The 24669-nt window shown below is 38.9% G+C and overlaps 1 protein-coding gene across 7 annotated transcripts in view; it reads right to left on the bottom strand.

Moving 5' to 3' along the window:
- Positions 1–385: 385 nt before the first annotated feature.
- Positions 386–24669, bottom strand: part of LOC133660187 (protein cordon-bleu-like) — a 158101-nt gene continuing 133817 nt past the window's right edge. For all 7 annotated transcript variants that reach the window (XM_062063431.1, XM_062063432.1, XM_062063433.1 and 4 more), the window contains 8 exons: positions 20406–20546; positions 14186–14513; positions 11999–12096; positions 11584–11706; positions 9789–11449; positions 9514–9621; positions 5402–5701; positions 386–790 (listed from right to left, as the gene is read on the bottom strand). In XM_062063431.1, the coding sequence (XP_061919415.1) occupies positions 707–790; positions 5402–5701; positions 9514–9621; positions 9789–11449; positions 11584–11706; positions 11999–12096; positions 14186–14513; positions 20406–20546 (2843 nt within the window). In that variant the 3' untranslated portion in view covers positions 386–706. The remainder of the gene's footprint in view (positions 791–5401; positions 5702–9513; positions 9622–9788; positions 11450–11583; positions 11707–11998; positions 12097–14185; positions 14514–20405; positions 20547–24669) is intronic.

The raw sequence follows: 24669 nt of genomic DNA, 5'->3' as shown, positions 1-24669 counted from the left end.
GAAGCACAAAAACAAATATGCAGTAACTCTTAAGATACTGCTGACAAAGCTATTACATACTCTGCACGCTGTGAACAAATCAATATTATTTAAGAAATATTAAAAAAAAATAAAGACAGGTTAAATTACACTTCTCCTGTATTTCAATATAAACATGGCTGCTAAACACTGACCAAGTGCATGTATAAATGGTGTATAATAAACGAACAGGCACTTGTGAATCATATCCAGATTGTTGGCATTCTTTACAATATCTAAATGAACATTAACTAAAATTAAAAGTAAAATCTATTGCATCACATTAGGATTTTTTTTACATCATGTACATAACACTGAGCAACATGCAAATCTCAGCTGTGGTAAACAAAAATGAGAATAAAAGGCGTAATGCATTCTGCTTTCATTGGCACATTTTGTTGAAAAGTTGAAGTGTTCGTGTAATCAAAGATGGACACCGAGAAGACTTCCAGCAGAGAAACAGATCTGATTTTCAATTAAAAAAAACAAAAAACATCAAACCTGTCAGCAGCTAAGTTAAATCAAGCATTCTTAAACTCGTTGTTTCCGGTCATGCTGTTGCTTTCAGATTTGCAATGTTTCATCTGCCTTTTTCACACATTATGTCAGTGACACAAACACGTAGTTTCACAAATGTCCACTCCAAAGCACTGCAGGAAAAAAGACTTAATATTTCTTGCGTTGATGGTTATTGCAAAGAGAGCTTGGAGGAGGTTGCATTGATTGTTCCCAGTCTGCCGTTCACTTTGACCGTCTTTGTGGGCACTGCCACCTACAACACACATAAACACATCTTTTTTTTTTTTCTACAACGGACAGAATAAACATGTGCTGATAAAGATGTGTTTATTCACAAAAGTATTCAGTAATTAAATATTTGTCAAATGTATTTAACAGGAATGCACAATATTTCTGTTTTCAAGCAGATACCTTCCTAAAGGGTAACTGCACTTTTTTTTAAATATTGCCTATCATTCACAAACTGTGTGTAAGACGAAAAGTTTTTCTTTTTTTTATGCATTTTAATTCGTAAAGTACAGCAAGTACGAATGGGTGAACACTATAGCGCCCCCAAAAAAACTCTAAAAAAGGCATCCAAAAACCGCCAACAATACTCCATTTACCGTACATCTCGTGACCTGAATTTTAACAAAGTATTATCAAAATATTTTTAGCAGTGCTGTGATCACAGAGCTAACTAGCTTATGCAGCTATATTGACATACTGAGCTGCTGCTCCCACATCGCCTCTATGCTGTTGAAAATTAAATCTACATTATAAATCATGCCTCTCGATCGTACAGTAGAAGGTTGTTGTCATAGACCGAGAAGTTGACTTTGACATCAAACTTAGAACCGCAGATGGCGAAAGACACACGATAAAAGACGCTCGCTTGAGGAACTTTTTTGTTTTTTAATCCTGAGTGAGGATTATGATTAATTCATCTTAACAGGAACGTACGAATATCTAATCAGTCAGCATCCCAGTGAGAGTAGACATTGTACAGTATGTGATTGTTTTATTACGTTAGTAAATTGTATATTTTGTTCAGCACTTACAAATATTGCTACATGATGCTTAGTGGTATACTAAAGCTTAATCTGTTTATCACCCACCTTCTAAAACTTGTAGATCATCAACCTACTCAGTGGCCTAGTGGTTAGAGTGTCCGCCCTGAGATCAGTAGGTTGTGAGTTCAAACCCCGGCCGAGTCATACCAAAGACTATAAAAATGGGACCCATTACCTCCCTGCTTGGCACTCAGCATCAAGGGTTGGAATTGGGGGTTAAATCACCAAAAATGATTCCCGGGCGCGGCACCGCTGCTGCCCACTGCTCCCCACTGCTCCCCTCACCTCCCAGGGGGTAATCAAGGGGATGGGTCAAATGCAGAGGACAAATTTCACCACACCTAGTTTGTGTGTGACAATCATTGGTACTTTAACTTTAACTTATATTCAGTCTCAAAAATTAAGTTTCTGGATCATCATTTATCCGAAAGTAGTCGTCGTCGTCTCATTAGTAGTAGTGTTGTTGTTGAAGGGAAAAGCCAATGTTGTGATGCGTTTTTCAAACTAATACGCCGGCGTATGCTTTAAATGAGTAAGACATACAAATATTACACGCTATCATGAATGTGCCTGTTACTACATTACATATATACTTACGTGTGTATAAAACATGGAGGTGTTTGGATGTTTAGAGCTTTTTATAGGCGGAATAGAGAGACTCTCTTCATTGTTAGCTGACTTTTGCTAGTGTTTGTTTATGAGTTGGAATGCATAAAAAAAAGAAAACGTATGTGCTTGTCTTACATAACGATTGTAAATGACAGGCAAAATTTTAAAAAAGTGTTAAGATTGATACAATATTTATATATATTTTTTTTACATTTAGATTTAGCTGTAACTTGTCCAATCCTGGAGGTAAGAAACTGAAACCGAGGATAATTTGACAACAAATTTACCTTTAGTTTTACACTAACCAAATATGACATCACTATTATGGTAGAGCTCTAATTTGTTCACCCCAACCCACCTATGGGTAATCTTCATAGTAGCGCTTTTATTTCATCTGTTATCCATCCATCCATTTTCTACCGCTTGTCCCGTTCGGGTTATCTGAGCTATTTATTAATGTTTATTTCATCTGTTATCTGAGCTATTTATTAATGTTATCAGATTGTAATGTACATCATGTGACATCATAATTCCTAATATTAGCCCTATATGTATACCCTTAGGGCCTGATTTACTAAAGGTTTGCGTGTACTAAAACACGTGCAAAGTTGTTAGCACACGCAAAGCTAATCTACTAAACATTTTTAAAGTGGATTGTGTTTGTTAAGTGAGCAGAAAAAGGCGTGCAATCCATTCTGCGTCTCTGTCTACATTAATGTGCAAAATATATGCTGATAATCTAAACGCTCACAATACCGGGAAGAAAAGGTACAAATATAATTTAGCACACAATGTGATTTGTCAACCCTCATCACTGTTTTGCGAGCACTATTTTGTATTTTATTTAAAAAGGACGTGCAAACTGACAGTTCCACACACGGCTGTGAGAGTGCGCTTGTGCTGCCAAGACAAGGGAATCTTACCGTATTTTCCGGACCATAGGGCGCACCGGATTATAAGGCCCACTGCAGATGAATAGTCTATTTTTTTTAATCTTTTTTCATATATTAGGCGCACCGGATTATAGGGCGCATTAAAGGAGTCAAACAATTTAATTTTTTTTCCAAATTGAAAACAATTCCTTGTGGTCTACATAACATGTAATGGAGGTTCTTTGGTCAAAATGTTGCATAGATTATGTTTTACAGATCATCTTCAAGCCGTTTTCTGTCAGTCGCTTCTGGATGGGCCGTTTTGTGGGTGGTCTTATTTACGTGGCTCACCTTCGGCAGCGTCTTCTCCCCATCATTTTTGTTGTAGCGGTGTAGCGTGCAAGGACGGAAGTGGAAGAAGTGTCAAAAGATAGAGCTAATTGTTTTAATGACATTCAGACTTTACTTAAATCAATAACTGAGGAGCATCTCCTCATCCGGGAACAACACCACCGTAAATGTGTCCCATGAAAAACCGTCCGACCGGAACTCTCTAATAACTAAAAGTTCCTTGGGTGATTAATGTAAACTCACTACACCGGTATGTTTTAGCGCTTTCATGGCGGGTTTACTGACAGATATAAGTAAGAACTTTACACTACTTTATATAAGAAATGACAACAGCAAAGGATGAATGTCCCATAACAAGAAAATAGAGGAAAAGAAGAAGCTTATTGACTACGGTTTTGGCATCGACTACAAAGGCGGACGCGCTTAATTTTTCAGGATTTATGCAGATCTCAAATACAGATCAGCAGGTACCAGAAGGTAAGAAAAGTTTATTTTGCATAATATTGCGAAACAAAACGCCAAATATGTCTTACCTTATACACACACCATAATAATACTAATTTGTTGTAGCACATCAAGCGGTGAGGCTTCATAGCTTACAAAAGTCGTACTGAAACAGTTTGATGGATTTTTGAGGGTCGTGTGTAATGTTCTATATTTTCAATGGAACATATAAAACGGTGTTACTTGAGTCATATTGCCATCATAGTGCAGTCTACACGTATCTCTTATGTTTGACTGCCATCTACTGGTCACACTTGTCATTACACCATGTACCAAATAAAATTGCTTCGAGGTCGGTAAGGAAAACCAGAATTAATCCGTACATTAGGCGCACCGAGTTATAAGGCGCACTGTCGAGTTTTGAAAAAAAAAAAAAAAAAGGGATTTTAAGTGCGCCTTATAGTCCGGAAATTACGGTACAATGCAGCCGGAGAGTATTCACAGCGCTTCACTTTATCCACATTTTGTTATTTGTCCTCAAAATTCTACACACAATACCTCATAATGACAATGCGCTTTTTTTTTTTTGAAATTGCAAATTTATTAAAAATAAAAAAACTAGGAAATCACATCTAAGTAAGTATTCACAGCCTTTGCAACGAAACTCAAAAATGAGATCAGGTGCATCCTGTTTCAACTAATCACCCATGAGACGTTCCTACAGCTTAATTGGAGTCCACCTGTGAACAAGTCAATTGATTGGACATGATTTGTAAAGGCACACAGCTATCTATATATAAAGTTCCCACAATTGACAATGCATGGTAGAGCACAAACCAAGAATGAAGTCGAAGAAATTGTCGGTAGACCTCCGAGACAGAATTGTCTCGAGGGACAATTCCGCGAAACGGGTACAAAAAAATATCAGCTGCCTTGAAGGTCCCAATGAGCAAGTGGCCTCCATCATCTGTAAATGGAAGATGTTTGGAAACTGTCCAAAGATAGGTGTGCCAAGTTTGTGACCTCGTATTCAAACAGACTTGAGGCTGTAATTGCTGCCAAAGGTGCATCAACAAAGTATTGAGCAAAGGCTGTAAATACTTGTGATTTCTTAGGTTTTTAAATTTTTTTAAATACATTTGCAATAACATTTAAAAACATTTTGGGGTATTGTGTGTAAAACTTTGAGGACAAAAATTAATGCATTCAATCAACTTTGGAATAAGGCTGTTACACAACAAAATGTGGAAAAAGTGAAGCGCTGTGAATGCTTTCCACTTCCAAGGCAAATTCTAATTTAAAATGGACTAACTAACTTGTTTTATTTTAGGTTTCTTTAAAAGTGACTGTTTACATTTCCTCTGCAAACGCTGGGACAGAAGGAGGAGGAGTTGTTCCTTGTGATTTGATCCATGGTAGCGTGTGAGTAAAGCACTACTTTTGACATTAGCCTTTCATGAAACTCAGTTTGTGATAAGTTTAACTGGTGCATGGTGGGAAAAGTTTAACTGGTGCATGGTGGAAAAAATGTCTTACCCTTTTTAGATTTTCTGCAGCGGCTCCAGAACGGATGGCCTCCATCATAGCCTCCCTAGCCAAGGCGGGGTTTGTGAGGGCATTTGCACTTGGACGTGCTACAGCGGTATGCTTAGCTTGGTGCAAGAAGGGAGAAAGTGGTGGTGGAGGTGAAAGTATGGAAGGCGATGATGATGTAAAGAAGGGCGAAGAGCATGTCAAAGAAACTGTTGAGGGAGATGAGGGAACATCTTTCCTTTGTTCCTCCTTAAAAGCTGCATTTCTGCATCTTTGGAGCTCATCAGCAGCCCCAGATTTAGTCTGTAGGAAAACAAGAAGCCACACAAAACTACATGATAAATATTAATTTCAGCTGTATTTGGTCATTTTTGTTGTGTACCTTTATTATACATTTTCTCTAAGAGGGTTTTTTCATCTATAAATTTAAAAATGTCAATGTATTGGCGACTTAACCAAAGTATACGCAGCCTTCTGCCCGAATGCAGCTGGTATAAGCTCCAGCACCCCCGAAACCCCAAGAGGGACAAGCAGTAAGAAATGGACGGATGGAATTCTTTCATAGGCGTACGATACACTAGTAGTTATTCCACAATACTTCAAAGCCAAACTGGAAGTCATTCATTTTTTTAAAGGGCGCAACACATTTTTTATTCATTTTTTTAAACTTTCTTTGCTCAAAGTTCTCAACTTCAGCCCTAAAAGTAAAAAAATCTAAACTTAAAAAAAAAAAGGTTTATTAACCCTTTGAATTCCTTTAATAAAATTAATTTTTTCAATTTGTATTAATTTGCATAACATGAGTGATTTTATTAGACCTGTGACATTATCTGATCAAAAGGAGGGTCAACATTTGATAAAAACAAAATAATGACAAGTTTGTTAATTTAGTTAAGGACTGAAGTTTTAGAAATTTGAGCAAAAAAAGTAAGATAATATGAATAAATCCAAAATATTTGTAAAAAAAAACAAAAACAACAAAAAAAGATTTTTATGTCCTGTTTGGCGTTGAAGATGATCAAATGGAATGTCCTCTGAGGGTTAACATTGAAAGTAGGGATGGGCGACATGGCCTAAAATCCATATTGCGATATACCACATTGCAGACTCTTGCGATAAAATATCAAAATATTATTTGGCATACGAATAATTAAAAAACATTTCAAAACAGGTTAAAGGTCACAAAAGCTCCTCCTTCAGCTGCTGACATAAATGGTGTATTGCATCATTACCCGTTTTCCGATGTGAATGCTCAGTGTAGTTTTGTGTAGTTGTTGTATTTTCTCTCTAGAGTCTTACTAATCTATTGCTAATTTCCTATTCATACTTGGTTACTCTGCGCTGTCACGCGGTTCCAGACAGACTTTTGAGTACTAAGTACTTATTCTTCGGTTGTTCCGCTGCTCTATATTCAAGCTAGCTTGGCAGTTAGCGTTGCTGTTAGCATGCTTGTTTGGTGTGTCGCATGTTTCGCTATTTATCATACCCCAGTGATAACGGCATTTGTAAAAAAAAAATTGTTTATGGAGGCGGGGATTAGTTTTACTTTATGGTTTATGATTATAGACTTTAACTGCAACAGTTAGCCATCACTGTTAGGTTGCTACATTGCATTGACATTGTCTTGCAGTCTGTTGCAGCTTGTCGCTCTAGTTTTTACTTCAATGTGTCCACAGTAAAATGACACATTTCATGGTCGATTATGCCGACTAACACTGGCTGCTGAACGATGCTGCCATGGCAGCGGAATAGATACATTTAGTCAATGTGTCAGGCTCTGCCAGTCTGCAGCTTTTCCTCACATACATTGCATCCGAATAGTATTCACAGCGCGTAACTTTTTCTACATGTTATATTACACATACAGCCTCATTCCAATATGGAATAAGTTACGTTTTGTCCTCAAAATTCTACAGACATTATACCCCATAATGACAATGTGAAAATATATTTTTTAAACATTTTTGCAAATTTTAATAAACCCCCCCCAAAAAAACCACATGTACGTAAAAAAAATTCACAGATTTTGCTCAATACTTTGTTGACACATCTTTGGCAGCAATTACAACCTCAAGCCTTTTTGAATACGATGCCACAAGCTTGGCACACCAATCTTTGGGCAGTTTTGCACATTCCTCTTTGCAGCCCTTCTCAAGCTTAGGTTGGATGGGAAGCGTTGGTTTTCACCCAGGATGTCTCTGTACATTGCTGTATTCATCTTAGTCTAGTCAGGGAGGTGACCAAGAACCTGATGGTCACACTGTCAGAGCTACAGCATTCCACTGTGGAGAGAGGAGAACTTTCTAGAAGGACAACCATCTCTAAACCAATTCACTAATCAGACCTGTATGGTAGAGTGGCCAGACAGAAGCAATTTTTTTGGTAAAAAAAAAAAAGTTTGTCAAAATGCACCTGAAAGACTCTCAGACCATGAGAAACAAAACTCTCTGGTCTGATGAGACAAATATTTAACTCTTTGGTGTGAATGCCAGGCATCATGTTTGGAGGAAACCAGGCACCACTCATCACCAGGCCAATACCATCCCTACAGTGAAACATGGTGGTGGCAGCATCCTGTTGTGGGGATGTTTTTCAGCAGCAGGAACTAGGAGATTTGTCAGGTTAGAGGAAAAGATGAATGCAGCAATGCAGACATATCGTGGATGAAAACCAACACTTCCAATGCTGCAAAGAGGAATGGGCAAATAGGAATGAGCGAAACTGCCCAAAGATAGGTGTGCCAAGCTTGTGGCATCATATTCAAAAAGACTTGAAGCTGTATTTGCTGCCATAGATAAATCGACAAAGTATTGAGCAAAGTCTATGAACATGTAATTTTTAGTTTTTAATTTTGAAAATATTTGTGCATTTAAAAAGAGAATAATAATAATGAATACATTAATAAATAAACTTGACATTGCCATTATGGAATGTTATGTAGAATGTTGAGGACAAAATGAATTTCCATTTTGGAATAATAAATCTGTAACATAACAAAATGTGGAAAAAGTGAAGCTCTGTGAATACTTTCCAGATGCATGGTACACGCAGAGTTCCCATTTTTGCCAGAGCATGGCTGATCAATTTAGCAAAAGACAGCTTGAATGGCACAGGATGTCGTGCACAAAAATAACACAAAATACAATATCCGGTTTATTTTCTAAATAAAATACTATCGTATTTTACACCTTGAGACATCCTAATGGACAGTGACAGACCTGAAATCGACTTGTCAAAGTTTCAACCCGTTCACAGTATGGATGGAGATTGATGCAGATTTTGGAGGTCCAAAATTAAAGAATCAGGTTACAAGCATAAGATTGGACAGCTATTTTGGGAAGCATTTGAATGAGTTCAATGCAGTGTGTATGGTTACGTGCCAGTTACTGCTGTGTTGTTGCTTGCTACAAATACAAAAATAATGTAGTCAGTCTGTGAGACAAAGCTAATCTTTTCCACAAGTCAAGCTCATTGGTGGGTATTGCTGTACGGCGAATTACATAAACGTTCCATGACGTAGTTGTTCAGCAGTTGTTACGCATATTGTGGTAAGTCGACTAATTGCGGCAGTACTTTTGACAGAATAGATCAAAAAACAATGTTGTTTCAAGGATAGGATCAACTTTTATTCCTCCCACAAGGAGGAAATACCGGAAATTTAAACTGCATGTGGAAGCTTTTGAAGGTTATTTGACCGAAACAGTACAATTCCTTCATTTTTTACCATGTAGGCTGTTTAGTTAGGATCTCAGCTGAGCTGGAAACGATCCTAGTTGTCTTCAGCCAAGAGTTGGGGTACACACTTAGCCAGTCAATCAAAGGACACATTTATACAATCAACCATCCTCACATTTACACTTGGACAATTTAGTATATGATTAACCAAATACTGTACGTATATATGTAAGTATTGGACTGTCACAGGAAACCAGAACCCAAAGTAAACCCATGTAAACACAGAGAAAACATGCAATCTCGACACAGAGGGGTCAGAGCTAAGATTCAAACCCAGATCCACCTGGCTGTGGGGCAGACATGCTATCCACATGTTCCATCGTGATGATTAAAGAAGTGTGGAGTTGACAGATTAATAAGTAGCCACAAAAGTATTTTACCTTCCTCAGTCTTTCAGAGCTGCTCTGGGCTCTAATAGCAGCAAGAAGAGCGGACCTAGCACTCTCATTAGAAGACGCCTCTTTGCTTCTGGCACGAGATGAGCATATCTAGTCACGTCAATACAAAAGGAAAATGTAGATCATTTATAGGCCTTCTTTCCCAAAGAACCATCAAGGACAAATGTAATATTTTTAAGTTAAGCATGTCATCTCATATCACTTAAAACATTGTGTTAATGCATTCATTATTCGACATAAAAGCTCTTGGTGCTCACCTTCTTGAGCCCATCCTTGCCACCACTTGCCTGGATAGCTTCCATTAGATTACTGTGCAGAGAGGTCTCTCGATCAACAGATCTACAGATCACTGGCTTGAACTTTTTAACTGGTCCAAATATGTTCACAGGTGGAGGTCCAAAGGTGTCGGCACTGTCCGACTTTCGACATGACAGTTCTGGTTTTGCAACATCGGCTGTTAGACACTTGGTTGGTGGTTTGGCAGTTAGTTGAAGAGGACTACTCTGTGAAGCTGTGGGGCTTTGACACCGATTACTGTTAACTTGTCTAATATTGCCATCAGTCAAGGTCATTTGTGGGGAACAGCTTGACTGAAAGTGTTTAATTTTGTCTGAGACTGGCCCGAGTGACCACAAGCTATCTTTGGCGGATTCAACAAAATCGCTTCCCTTGTCTTCTTTGACTACACTATGGCTGTCTGACACAAATTCAGGGTAGCTCTTGGACCTCACAGGACCAGGGTGGTGCATACCAGATTTATCAAACTTATTATCTATCAAAGAGATCTTAGAGGACTGTCGTGGATTCACTTGTATGGAGCGACCCAATGAACGAAAGGCAACATTGGGTTGTGTTAAAGGAGAGGACTGAGCAGGAAAAGACACAATGTTGGTTTTTGTGAAGGTCTTTGGGATGTACTTATTGATGGCAGACGCCACATATTGACTGGAGGTACGTCTGTTTGTTTTGAGGAACGGAGAAAAATCTTGAGCCTGTGGTGGCTGCTTAATACTTTCGTGTGCTAAAATATCAATTTCTGCATGATGCTGTTTTGTAAAGACACTGTTTAATGATTCGTTCCTTTTATGACCAGTCTCTTTGAACAAGGTACTCTCTGCAGAATGATTTAGTCTATGTGTTTTCACAAGTTCTTTTCTTCTGTCAGTGGTCAATGTAGTCTCTGAATTAGATGTGGGAGTATTTTTAAAGTTATCCAAGCTCTCCTTTGGTTTGTCAATCACACCTTTGCTGCAAGAACCAGCACATTCTTTTCTTTCACTAGAGCTCCAAAAAGCTTTGGCTTTTCCTACGAGTGGGGCCCCATCACTGTTGGCAATCAAAGATTGTGTTGGATCAACTCGATTGTTGTGGTGACCACCCCCACCACATTCAATTGTAATGGCACTAGCAGTTATTGATGCAGATGCATTTTGCTTAGCACCTTGCAAGACAGAGGCTTTAGGAGGAACAACAGTAAATGTTTTCATACCACATCGCGAGGTGGGATTACAAGTAACTTTCCTTTGCAAAATAGAGCTGGAGTTATTTTGGTAGACACTGTGAGTCTCTACTCGTTCTGTGGACAATGATCTATGGCTGGCTGGGGATAGAACAGGACTGTCCTCAGGTAAACAATGAGGATTACTCCTAAGATTTTTGATCATATGTTTGCTTTGTTCCTGAGACTCAAAATCTGCAAATGGTCTTTGTTTATCCTCTTTCACACCTTTAGTCATCGCTTGATGTGTTTTTTTACAAATCGTGTTTTCATCTGTATGCACAATTGCTGCCTTTTCCAGTGGCGTCCTATACTGCTCCGGTTGAGATACATGCCTAGAATTTACAATGCTGCTTTTATTTGTGGAAGCTGTAAAAGCATTATTGTTTTTGTTGCACCATTCTGCAGCACCTTCTGAACCTGTGATGAAATGGGAAAAAATAACAAACAACATAACTTATTTTAAAACAACCATATTGTATATATATATCTATTTTGAAGCTAATGTATACAGCCAAATGGCCAGCTACTACATTGGGTATAACACTTTCTACCTTTACTGTGAGACAACTTGGGGCCAGTGGGTCTTGTTGCTATATTTTCCTCATCCACTATTTCGTCTATAGCTGTGACGGGTATATCCATGTCCACTACAGACACAGGAACCCTAGGACACTCTGCACAAACAAATTAATATTGTGTTAATATTGTGTCTAACTTTTTCATTCATTACAGCAATTATTTTTGTCTTTAAAAATGATGCAATTAACATGAAGTGTAGTCAGGTAATGTTAATAAAAATATATTTTGACAGATAGAAAACACGCACTTTAGCTATCTGAATGTACAACATGACCAGATGTGACATGGTTGTTTATTACTTACATAATACAAATAAAATGCATTATCTGTAAATATTCTGTTCAGTAAGTAAGTAGCAGGACATTATGCTGCAGCTTGTCCCCTTACCTGAAATGTCTGCCACCAAATTGGTGTGATGGAGCCATTTATATTTTTCTTCATAGGTACCATTTGTTCTGCCTGATTTACCCTGAAGTTTGTTGCGACTGTGACAACGAAAGAGAAAAAAAATAATGCATCAGTAGACATGCAAGAAGAGATGAGGACATATAGCCAGCCAACCTTCTGTGCTTTTCACAGCTGTTTGAAACCCTTTATGTAGTTCAGATTTAATTCACTTATTTCTCATCAGTTACAGACATCTCAGCCTTGATATATTTAAAACAAGACAGCTAATTCAAATAAAATGTGTCTTCAAAGAAACTTGGGATGGGACGTCACTTTAACACTTCTGAGAAAACAGTTATAGTGTTTTCTTGGAATACTACAAACAACAGTATCAGTGCCAGTGTTCATTAATTGTATTACAGTTAGATCATTCATAATGGATTCCCACCCTGGGCTTATTATCACATGCATTTCATATTGACATAAAAGGCAAGAAGAGATATGGGATAATATTCACTTTACACGTTGGCCTTTGAATAAGGACAGCGAACCAAACTCAAACACAGCAATAAAAGGTTGAACATGTCAGCTTTGGCTACACACCGAATGTAAACACGTGGTGAGAACTGTGCTTGTTATTACAGCTGGCACGCTAAAAACTGCTGATACTTATAAAAATGAACAGTAAAGGTTGAGTCTTTGGAATTATAATACTTGCATTATATTTATAAATATTGAAATTACGATTACCAATTCACATCATGTAAATTGTAATAAAAATAGTCTGATAAAATGGCTAAATAAATGTTATCTATATAGTCAAAGATAAATCTCTGTTTTTGTTCATTATTAGAATGAACATTTTATATATTTTTTAAATTACATGATACCTATTTATCACTATCCATTTTGGATGTTTTTATGATGACCAAATAAAAAACAGCCACATTCCACAAGTGGCCCACACGTCATCAATTGGACACCCCCTTGACCTCATCATACATTTGTCATCAGTAGTGTGAAACATATAAATTAAAATGACAAAATACAAAAAATATAGCATTATTTAGAGCAACGATTGTACTCATGTGAAGGTGTTGTTCATGCACAATACTTTTCTGCATTCACACATGCGCAGATGCAGGGGGTACATAAATTCCAATGCTGAGTACATCTTGCCAGTGTTTGCACTCGACGGAAAAGTGTCTCCAGACTATTTAGCACAAATACTGTTAGTCCTGCTAGTGAGACTCCAGGGAGACAATCAAAACAGCATGTTGTGCAGGCGTCCACACCTGTCGCCGTTTAATAATAGTGGTGCAGAACTAAATAACTTTTCAACCTTCATAAAATTGTCATAACTTTTGGGATATTACATGGCCTTACAACTAGTTGAATGACACCTCTGTCATGGCTTGAGGGGGTCTGTATTGCTTTTACTGGCAGTTAGTGACTTTGAGGAAGGTGGCAAGAACCTTGCCACACAAAAACTACAAATGTGCCTACTTTCTTTACGGCATACGTCGCTACCTCTCCCCATTCATTAAAAAGATGGAAGTTGACGCGAACGCCTACGTGCTGCCAGAAAACTAAAAGAAAAAGTGTGATAACTGCTATCATGGCCGAAGATCCAAAACAACAAAAGAAACGAAAAATTTGGTCTGAGGAAACAAAAACGGTAAATGTGTTAAACTTGTATAGCTCTTTTCTACCTTCAAGGTACTCAAAGCGCTTTGACACTATTTCCACATTCACCCATTCACACACTGATGGCGGGAGCTGCCATGCAAGGCCCTAAACACGCCCATCGAGAGCAAGGGTGAATAGTCTTGCTCAAGGACATAATGAACATGACTAGGATGGCGGAAGACGGGGATCGAAACAGGAACCCTCAGGTTGCTGGCATGGTTGTTCTATCAACCGAGCCACGCTGAAAGAAAAACAGAGCTTACCCGGATAAAAAGACAGCAGTATCAGCTTTCACTCACTGGCGTGAGCTCAAAGATGAGGGAATTCAGACCAATGCTGCCTTGGCTCTGTTCCTGCTAAATTAGTAAGCGACTTTTGATGCTAATGCTAGTGTTAGCTATCCACATTTACGTGGTAGCAAAAAATAGCCACCAGCGTGATAGTTCCACACCACTTTTGGTGCACAGTTCTTCAAACAACCTTCAATGACTTCTTTACCTCTCATATGAACTCCAGGTGGCACATCCTTCATCGCTGTCACTGGAAATGTCCCGGACTGGGCCAGGCAGTCTCTCTCCTTGCTCCTCTTTAGAACTTCTCTCCAAAAACAAACTTCCCTCTGGGGATGTGGGATAGGTGTCGGATGGGGAACTCACCAGGCCTGAGTCCTCACCATCAACCATTCCCTCAGAAGCAGCATAACCTTGATCTGGTAGACTGCTGCCCCTGCTACTGCTGCTTCCCAGAGACAGAGTCTCCTCCTCAGGTCTTTCATTTTCTTGGACCTTGACATCAGTTGCAGTGCTCTGCATTGAGTACAGCCAGGCTGAAGAGGACAAAGAGAGATGTCACTCTTATTGCGAGACAATCAGTTAGAATGTCTTAGCAACAACAACCTCCAACATCAACATCCAAAAATAACTTCAGGAAAAAAAATTCAGTGGAACCTCGATTCCCGAACCTCACTATTTGCGTCCGTTTCGTTTTACGAACGTTTACATCATGCCAAATATTCCTGTGTGCGGACCATTTCTCGGCGTACGAACGCTTCATTTATTCATTAATTGTGTGTCGCTGGACGCCCTGTGGGGCTGCTATTTTGATGACATCCCTTCCTGTATATGCAGGTGCAGCCATTTTGAGGAACTTTGAGGCGAGCGGCAACTTATTTTCGCAATAGTCATACCTTGCGGCGGTCATCACTGTGTCAGCCTGTCTTATAGAGATCACTTTGTGTGATCAGAAATGCTTTAAATGTGTCCAAACTTTGACAGTCTTGCTGTATAGCTTCGGGTTACTAGACAACCACTGAGCTAGCATTGTAGCTAATTAGCCTTCGGCTATCGGCACCTTTATGTCAAAGATTTTATAAGTGAAGGGGGCTTTGTTCCGCAACAAGTCTTGAATTGTGATGAGACCAAAAAAGATGCCACAGCAGACTTTTGTTACAGTGAAAGAGAAGGCACTACCTGGACACAAGCCGACAAAACTCCTAGAGTGTTCAACAATGCCACAGAAACCCCTAGACACACGCGCACGCACACAGTATATATATATAGTGTTTCTGTGTGGAGTTTGCATGTTCTCCCCGTGACTGCGTGTGTTCCCTCCTGGTACACCGGCTTCCTCCCACCTCCAAAAGACATGCACCTGGGGATAGGTTGATTGGCAACACTAAATTGGCCCTAGTGTGTGAATGTGAGTGTGAATGTTGTCTATCTGTGTTGGCCCTGCGATGAGCTGTCGAATTGTCCAGGGTGTACAGCGCCTATCGCCCGAATTCAGCTGATAGGCTCCAGCACCCCCCGCGACCCCGAAAGGGACAAGCAGTACAAAAAAGATGGATGGATGTCTTCAAAGTGTGCAGTTTTTTTTTACTAAAATACGGACTTTTATTGAGGCTAGAACCAATTATTCATTTTTACATTGATTCTTATGGGGAACTTGGCTTCATTATATAAACTTTTCGGTTGGCGAACCACGTTGAAGAACCAATTTAGTTGATAAATCAAGGTTCAACTGTACAGGTATATAAAAAGAAAGGTATAAGACTAAAGATTAAACTGTCCCTTGAATAGAACAGGAAATGTATAGTGCATTTTGATCCACAAAGCTACAATTGATAGTTTCTGGATTGTACTGTTGGAGTTCTTGCAGTGCTGAATGCAAAGACATATTTACAACACAAGAAGACAGTTATTTGAATAGAAAGCCACCATGCAGTATCAACATCTCGACATTCGAGAGCTGGATGAGGAAAGGATAAAAAAACAGGAAGTATTTATGTTAGTTTCAACATTCATTCTAACACCACAAACACACAAACCAGAAAAACACAAGCCAAATATACAAATATAAGCTCAGAGCACAACCAAATGTGGCTTGATAAAACAACTTTAATGTGTGGGTTGAAGTAGAGTAAACAAACCCTTTTAACTAGATTTTTTTAGAGTACTGGTTTAGTTTCCTGGGAAGACTACTGATTCGTGCCCTCTCATCTCTTCAATACAGTTTGGTCAGTTTTGTGGGGTTGGGGGGGAACCTATTTAGTCTGTCACTATCACAAACTAAACTCTAAGCCAAGAAAACAAGTACTATTTGTTGGCTTTTTTGCATCCTGGCCAGCATGCACATTCTTGGAAATGAGAGCACAACCTTGATTGTAACTATTAACTATTAATGACTGTGAGCTCTGTGAGTATTTGTGACTGTATATTTAGTCAGTCAGTTCATGTGGTGATGACTCACGAGGCTTTCTAGCCTCCAAAGTCATTTCCAGAAACAGCTTAGTCATGGCAGCTACCACCAAACACACATGCGCACATACAACTGCATTTGCACAAACTCTCACATATAGAGTTGGCTTGCAATCAAACATGTGATATTATCCACACTCATATCTCCACTGCAGACATCAGGCCCATGCTTCACTTCGTACCTTAATTCCAAAGCAAATAATTTACATTTTGTCATACAGGTCTGTCGCAGCCCATATACAATAATCAGTCTTAAATATTTTATTGCAATCAATTTTAGTTATTAAATACATTGTTTATATTTGTGAAACATTTTGCTTTGATAAAACCATTTATTTATTCCCACATCATAACGACATACTAAGGACATTGCGTATCAGTGATCAGTAATGTAATAATGTACTGTACTTCAACTCATGTACTTCAACTTACTGTAATGTATCCTATTAATCTCAAAATCAGTTTGGATTTTTAATTAACTAAAAAAAAAATCATGCTAATAATTTTATCATCTCTGGTGGTGTTAATATTGTACAATAAGGTTATTGCAAAAGGTTATTAATGCATAGTCTTCCCTCGCTATATTGCGTTTTCCCACATCACAGATTCGTTTTTTTAAGCATATTCTATAAAACGTTTACTCTAAATTAAGCTTTTTAAATCATAGAAATGGCTAAATAAACTAAAAGATCATTACTACAGTAGTATTGGCCACCAGAGGTGACCAAACCAATCAAAGCACAGTTCAATATTGTGGCCACTGATTGACTAAGCCTCAAGAAGCAGTACTTTTTGGATTGAAAAAGTGTAAAGGTGACTAAAGGATGTCTAGAAAGCTCTCATAATGTTAAAGAACTTAACGTTTTTTTATCATCTAATTATGAACAAATTCGATTTTTAATTAATGATTCCCACAACGTGGAAATTAATTTATCACTGTCCCAGAACCAGGTAACATCGGTAAACAAGGGACGACTGCACTGACAAAAGAAACAGAACGCAATTCATAATGAGTGTACATTTGTGGGGCACAGTTGAGGATTGTAGCTGGCGACTTGTCCAGGGTGTACCCCGCCTTACGGTCGAATGCAGCTGATAGGTTCCAGCACCCGGCGTGAACCCGAGAGGGACAAGCGGTAGAAAATGGATGGATGGATGGATGTTTCTCAGCTGTGGTCCATATGGGCCCAAGCGGTACTCAGTTGTAATACCCCTTTCCACCACTTGTGGCAGTAATGACATTATCAAACAAACAGAAGAAGTTTGAAGCTTAAGTCAGAGAATTTTCTATAGCGCAAAAAATATGACTAAAGTGGTGAAGCTGTATTTTCATTTGCACTTTAATTTTATTGACACTTTAGTTAATAAACATTCATTATTATTTAGTTTATTTAGTACAACACAATTGTATGTTCATTTATTTTTCTTTAGTCTCCTCTTATGCAGTATATTTGATTAGTGCTTATTTATCTAATCAGCCTGACCTAATCCTAAAGTTTGTGTTAAATAATAATCATCTTTGTGATTAACATATCGTTTCATGTCATTTGACAAGTTTGTAAACTGTAAGTAGGTTAGATATAATTATTGAATACGATAAAAATAAAAAGCAAGATGACAAATTAAGTGTTAATAATTGAGTGGGACCTGGGCCCCTCCGTAGTGGAGAAGTTGGGCCCCGAGGTCAAAATGGTAAAGAACCTCTGGTATATAAAGTACTTTCTCTGAAAGTTAAGTATTTTTGATCCTACAAAATGGAGCCACCACCAGATAAAAATAACCTATTTGTCAGAACATCTGGCTTTGAAAAGTAATATTCACCAAAAAACTGTGTGCATTCAGACATTGGGTTTCTAAATCAATTCAAAACAACCAGCCAGAGAACATACACTGTCCAACCATTGATCAGCAGATATCATATCACCAAACAATTGGCTGATATCACATTGCCTTGCTCCATCTTTACATACCTCATTCATCACACTGTAAGCGATACACACCAAGTTAAGATCATCTGTCACCTTCTGACACATGCTTTTTGTCCATTTTTAACGCAGCAAAGAACCCTCTTCTATTAAATAGAAACAGATCCAGCTAATGTAAAAACAACAACAAAACTGCACACATCCATTAGTAAGTATTAGAACAAAACCTGCTTTTGTGAGCTCTAAACTCTAAAACCTTCACCCGGGTTGTGTGAGGCAATATGGCTATGATAAAGCAAGGTAACAGAAATCACAATAAAAAAAAGGGGATTGGGAACGCTAATGAGACAGGACAATTTATACAATGACAGGCGGAAAGGATTGGCAGGAAATGATAGATGAAGGGTCAAGTCGGAGAAAGACTTCAGTGGTGCTTGGAGTGCAGGCCTACAGGACCGCAGCAGTACACTGCAAAAAGGGTGAAGGGTAAAGGGGGTAAAGAAAAGAACAAATTAAAATTGAGATTTACAAAACTATAAATAATGCAGAAATGGAATGGAAACGACATCCAGGGGAAAACCTAGAGACAGAAAGAAATAGACCAAAGAGCCAGCCATTAAACTTGAAGTGAAAACACTGAACATACTCTGAAAAAGGGAATATGACAAAAGCCTGGGAGTATACAAAAATAGTTGATGCATTATGACCTTTACTACATGACCAACCCCCTTTAACTATTATCAAAACTATCTGAAATTATTTATTGTTGATGACAACCAGACTATAATTCCAAAATGCACCAAACCTTGTTTTCAAATTGGCTTATGTGTAGTAAAATATGTCTCACAAGTATACTTTTGAATACAACCTTATGTATTAATCCTACATAAAAAGCACTCCAGTTAATTAATGTTGACAAAAGCCCTGAGTCCAAAGGATTATAGGTTGCCATTTATAGACATGAAACACCTTGACCTCACATGAACCCACTATCAGTAGCTATGTGCACATGGACACATTTAATCGGATTAAAAGCCTAACCGGAATAAAAATGCTTCATGTAAACACGGCATTGGGAATATTCTGACTCGATCACATACACACGTTCGGATCAAAACTTCATTCCGATCGAGACGGGTGGTTTATGCCGAAAGTCATTCGGATTGGAGCACGTGACAACACATCTTCCGAAATTCGGGTTAGAATTATCCTTACTGCGCATGTTTTTGATGTCAGCTATACTTTGTGGTGGACTAAATTTAATAGTCTCGGAATGAAGCGATTGTCTTGATACTGTTTCCCCCAATTCACCATGTACAGAATTAGCGCTAAAATGAGACTAGCAAAAACAAAAAGATGGTACGGAGTGTCATGTGTCGATGTAACAATAAAAGAAGGTATATAGTTGTCGTCTTAACGAGCTGTTTTATTCACGACATTACAGCTATTCCAAGTGCTAACTGCGAGCCTCAATCACAAGTACACAATATTGAAACATGAAGATGCGCCGCAACTCGGACATAATCACAACATAAAAAGCACAGAACAGCTACTGTACATTTCAAAAAGAGAGGTAAGACAAAAGTAGTGAACAGATAGAAAAAATTATAAATACCATGATAACGTCGGACAAGCAGAAATGCACAGCCATGTTTGATAAAAGTGGAAGTCTCCTGCTTCTTCAGCACCTGCAGTGAGCAACTCGTCTAAAAGATGGCGCCATAGCACAAATAATACCACACCTTTCTGTTTATGTTAGGTTCTGCACATGTCAAAGTTAAGTATTCCAATTTAAGGTGTGTTGCATAAAAATGCACATTATAATCAGATCATTTTTTTTCAGGGTCCATGTACACAGTAACAATCTAATCCGAATGATGATCAGATTAAATAAATGTCCATGTACACATGGCTACTAACAAGTCAGTCTGCTACAGTTGAAAATGAAACTATCTGAGAAAAGAGTTAAATATACACGTGCAAAGACAAAATAATTATGTGAAAGTAAAAAGAAAAGGGAATCTATCTGGCACCTACACTGGGAAGCAGAGTCCTCCTTTTCCTTGGTGCTCCGTGAGTAGCGGCTTTTTATGGGATCAAGCGAAGGGGAGTGCAGGGGAGGATGTTCCAGGGCTGGGGAACGACGAGGCTTGGGTGGGACTTGCAAATCAGCTGTTCCTTGAGAAACAAGCAATTAGCAAACAAAATCATATTCGATGTACAAATGGTGGACATGGCTTAAAAACCTTCTGACTGAAAGTTGTCAAAAAAACCTACCAAAGTAATCATAATCATCTTTGTTACTGGTTGGCAGCATTCCAATCCTAGTGATTTCTCACTACGCTTGCCAAGGTGTGCTTGTTATATAACTGAATTCTTAGATTTTTATGTGATTAAAGTTTCTGTCTCTTCAAGCAGGAGGGTCTATTCGCGCTATGGAGGTACTACTCACTTTCTGTGCAGTGCACAACTAATGTTTTTCCTCTTACATTATTGAAACCTGGCTACATGCGAGTCTTGCATGCATACTACAGAATTAACTTTAATCAGAATCTGAAAGGGCAGGAGGTTGACGAAACCACATTTGCGGTTTATTTGGAAAGGAAGGCTTTCTGTCCTATATACTTTCTGGGCCCTATTTTTCCATGTGCTTAAGTGAAAAAAGGTGCACAATTGCGTTCATTCTGGCTGCGCGAAATTCTCCACCTCGACTTAAGTGATGTGCGCCTTCATCCTAGATACGCGCTTTGGGTGGAGCAACCTTTAAATGTGGGCGTTCCTGTCAAATCTGATGTTAAGCGTATTCTCCCGTCAACTTCAGTACTTTTGTTCGTACTCTCCTCTGAGGCTGGAATAAGTCCAGCACCCTGGTAAGTTGAAACAACATATCAAAAATCAAAATGCACATCATTGTCTTGTGGGTGTGACCACAGCAGAAGGGGGCCGCCCGTATATAATAATAATAATAATAATAATACATTTCACTTATAAAGGTGCCTTTCTGGGCACTCCAGGACACTGTACAAAATCAAACAATAAAATCAATTGGATAAAAACAACAACAAAGATCGATAAGATTTACAATGAATAAGCAGTCAGGAAAAGGTGTGTTTTGAGTCTTGATTTGAAGAGGGATATTGAGTCTATGTTACGAAGGTCTGGTGGTAATGAGTTCCAAAGATGAGGGGCTGAGCGGCTGAAAGCTCGGGCACCCAAGGTGGACAGTTTATATAAGAGGACAGTGAGATGGATGGATGAAGAGGATCTTAGGGAACGTGAGGGCGTGGCGACATGGAGCAGGTCAGAGATATGACGGAGAGAGGTTATGGATAGCTTTGAAAGTGAGGAGAATTAATTTAAATTGGATACAGTGTTTGATAGGTAGCCAGTGGAGTTGCTGCAGAACAGGGGTGATGTGTTGGATTGAAGGGGTTCTGGTGATTATCCGGGCTGCAGAGTTCTGGAGAAGCTGAAGTTTGTGAAGTGACTTGTGAGGGAGACCAAACAGGAGAGCGTTGCAGTAGTCCAGGCGAGAGGTGACAAGGCTATGGACTAGTATGGCAGCAGTATGTGGGGTAAGGGATGGGCGAAGTCGATTAATGTTTCATAGATGAAAGTAAGCGGACCGGGTAATGTTTATGTGGGCTTGAAAAGAGAGTGTGCTGTCGAGGATGACACCCAGACTCTTGATTTGGGAGGAGGGTGAGACAGAGGAATTGCCAAGAGTAACGGACAAGCTGTAGGTTTTGGCTAGAATGGATTTTGTACCTACAAGTAAGATTTCGGTTTTATTACTATTGAGTTGAAGGCAATTGGATGAGAACTAGTGCTTGAGTTCACTGAGGCAGTCAGTAAGGGAGGAAGGAGGAAGAGAAGCAGTTGGTTTGGTTGAGATGTAGAGCTGGGTGTCATCCGCATAACACTGAAAATGTATTTTAAATTTACAAATATAGCTGCTGTGTTTAGATTTTTCTGGTACGAACGGACGTAACGATTTCATTTGGACCGTAATCATTGAATATTGACTATTTAATAGAAAATACATATATACATACATATATTGTAGCATCTATCAAATGATTTGATTGATTTTTGGACAGTTAATATCAAACTGTCCTGCTTCACCGCACAAGCACACAAAATACAGCTGTCAAGCCCCTCTGACGCGTCACGGCTTCACAAACGTTTGTACGAAACAGTTCTCTTATCACCAAATAAAATCAGGTTATAATAAATTAGTTTAATCTACAGATTATTATTATTCACATCTAGCCAGGAAGAAGCTGTTGTAGCGTGCATATATACCATCACTTTGGCAACACACGTTCACGTGACAAACACTGCCTGGATTAAGATGGCCATTTGAAATTTACAGTGTTATCTTTTTCACAATTGGTAATGAGCCGGGAGAATACAAATAGAAAGAACGTGCATGACTTGAAGCGCATTAAAAAAACACCTCAGTGCAATTAGAAGAATAGGGCCCTTTACGGTAACTGGGTACAAGGTGAACCCATCTGCCTGTTGATTGGAATGGTGCCATTAAAGGCTTCTGAAATGTGTCCATGTGGCTTTTACCTTACAAAAAAGTTGAACTTGATGAAAAACAAATCCATTCATATGATTTACTGTGCATACAGGGGCAACAAGGCAATTATGTAAGACAGCATTATTCATATAGAGCGAGCACACTTCCCACATGGGTTTGCAATACATCATTGTGCTGTCTTAGTCAGCGTATACTGTTGATGTGCTACTTAATCTCTTTACTACATTGTATACAAGGAGGTGGAACTGAAACAACATACAGTACTATGGACTAAGATGACGAACTACCCTATCATAACCCAAACATGTTCACAAGCAAGGTGAAAATGAAGTAATGTTTTGCATGCGAGTATAACTGCTGTCAACTCAGTATAAACAAATACACAATGTGATGTAATGTTTCTGCCCAGACAATGGGGTCACTTTATAATGTGCATGGCTTTTAAGGTGTTACATGTATTAAATACACTCATTCCCTGCTAAATGTGAACCGTTAAAAAGTTTACAGTAGTTCCAAAGTTTCCTACTATGCTTTCCACAGTGAACTTATGAAGAGGTAAAGGTTGACACTTTCAGAAAGCTAAGAGTAAATATGTATCAATGATCCACATGATGTCCGTTCTATTCCTGTCTCATACACTAACTCCATCATCTGTTATCCTTCCATCCTGTTTCTATCCTTCTCCTCAACCAGCTCTCCCTTTAAACCCCTCTAGAAAACCTGCTGTTCATACCCTTTTCTCCTCCTGCTGCCTAAACCTTCCCATGCCCCATACTTTGAACTCCCTGGCTCTCTCACCTTCCTCAACCATTTTCTGAGGTTTACAACTCTATCATCTCTTCCTCCTTGAGGCATGACAGACCTCTGCTGCAATCTCACTCTGCTACCAGTAAATACCTGATCAATAAGGGGCTAGCTGAAGTTCAAGCAGATCCTGTTTAAATCTGTGAGGGATGTGTTTGTCTTTGTATCTGCCAGCTTTGAAATATTGTGTGAGTGACTACATGCATATAGGAGTGAGATGCAAAGAGAGGAAAGAGATGGATGAAAAGAAGGGATTTAAGGCTAGGGTAAGAGTAAAGGACGGCACTGTTTCAAAAATATAAAAACCAGCTCCACTTGTTCCTGCACTTGAAGCATGACATGAGCACACACACACACACACACACACACACACACACACACACACACACACACACACACACACACACACACACACACACACACACACACACACACACACACACACACACACACACACACACACACACACACACACACACACACACACACACACACACACACACACACACACACACACACTTCAACCAGGTTATCATTATTGCACTTCTAAAATGTTGCTGCAGCTTGAAAGCTCTGCAGTTTTGAGAGCAGTGTCATTCTAAACGAGGGGGAACTATCCAGGCAACATTTGACCTAACAAGGGACCTAACCAGATTAATTTCGTTTGAAAATGCAAATAAATTTGTCGACATAGTCATGACATCATTACCCGTGTTATTCCAGAGTGACACGAGTCAGCACCGCCATTCGCATTAACATTGCGGGGGAAAACACTTTAAGTGTGGGAATATGTTCTCTTACCCTTGTTAAAAACACGAATACCTTGCTCATTTTGCAAATCAGACCTTGTTTTTATAACATTATATCTGTGATACGCGAGCATTTAGAGCGGATAAATGTCGGACATCTGCAGGATGCGGTCTCAACTCATTAAGATTGTGTGAAAAA

Source organism: Entelurus aequoreus, linkage group LG11 (assembly GCF_033978785.1).
Source record: "Entelurus aequoreus isolate RoL-2023_Sb linkage group LG11, RoL_Eaeq_v1.1, whole genome shotgun sequence".
In the NCBI taxonomy this organism is placed as follows: Eukaryota; Metazoa; Chordata; class Actinopteri; order Syngnathiformes; family Syngnathidae; genus Entelurus; species Entelurus aequoreus.
This window is presented reverse-complemented; position numbering and strand designations above follow the sequence as displayed.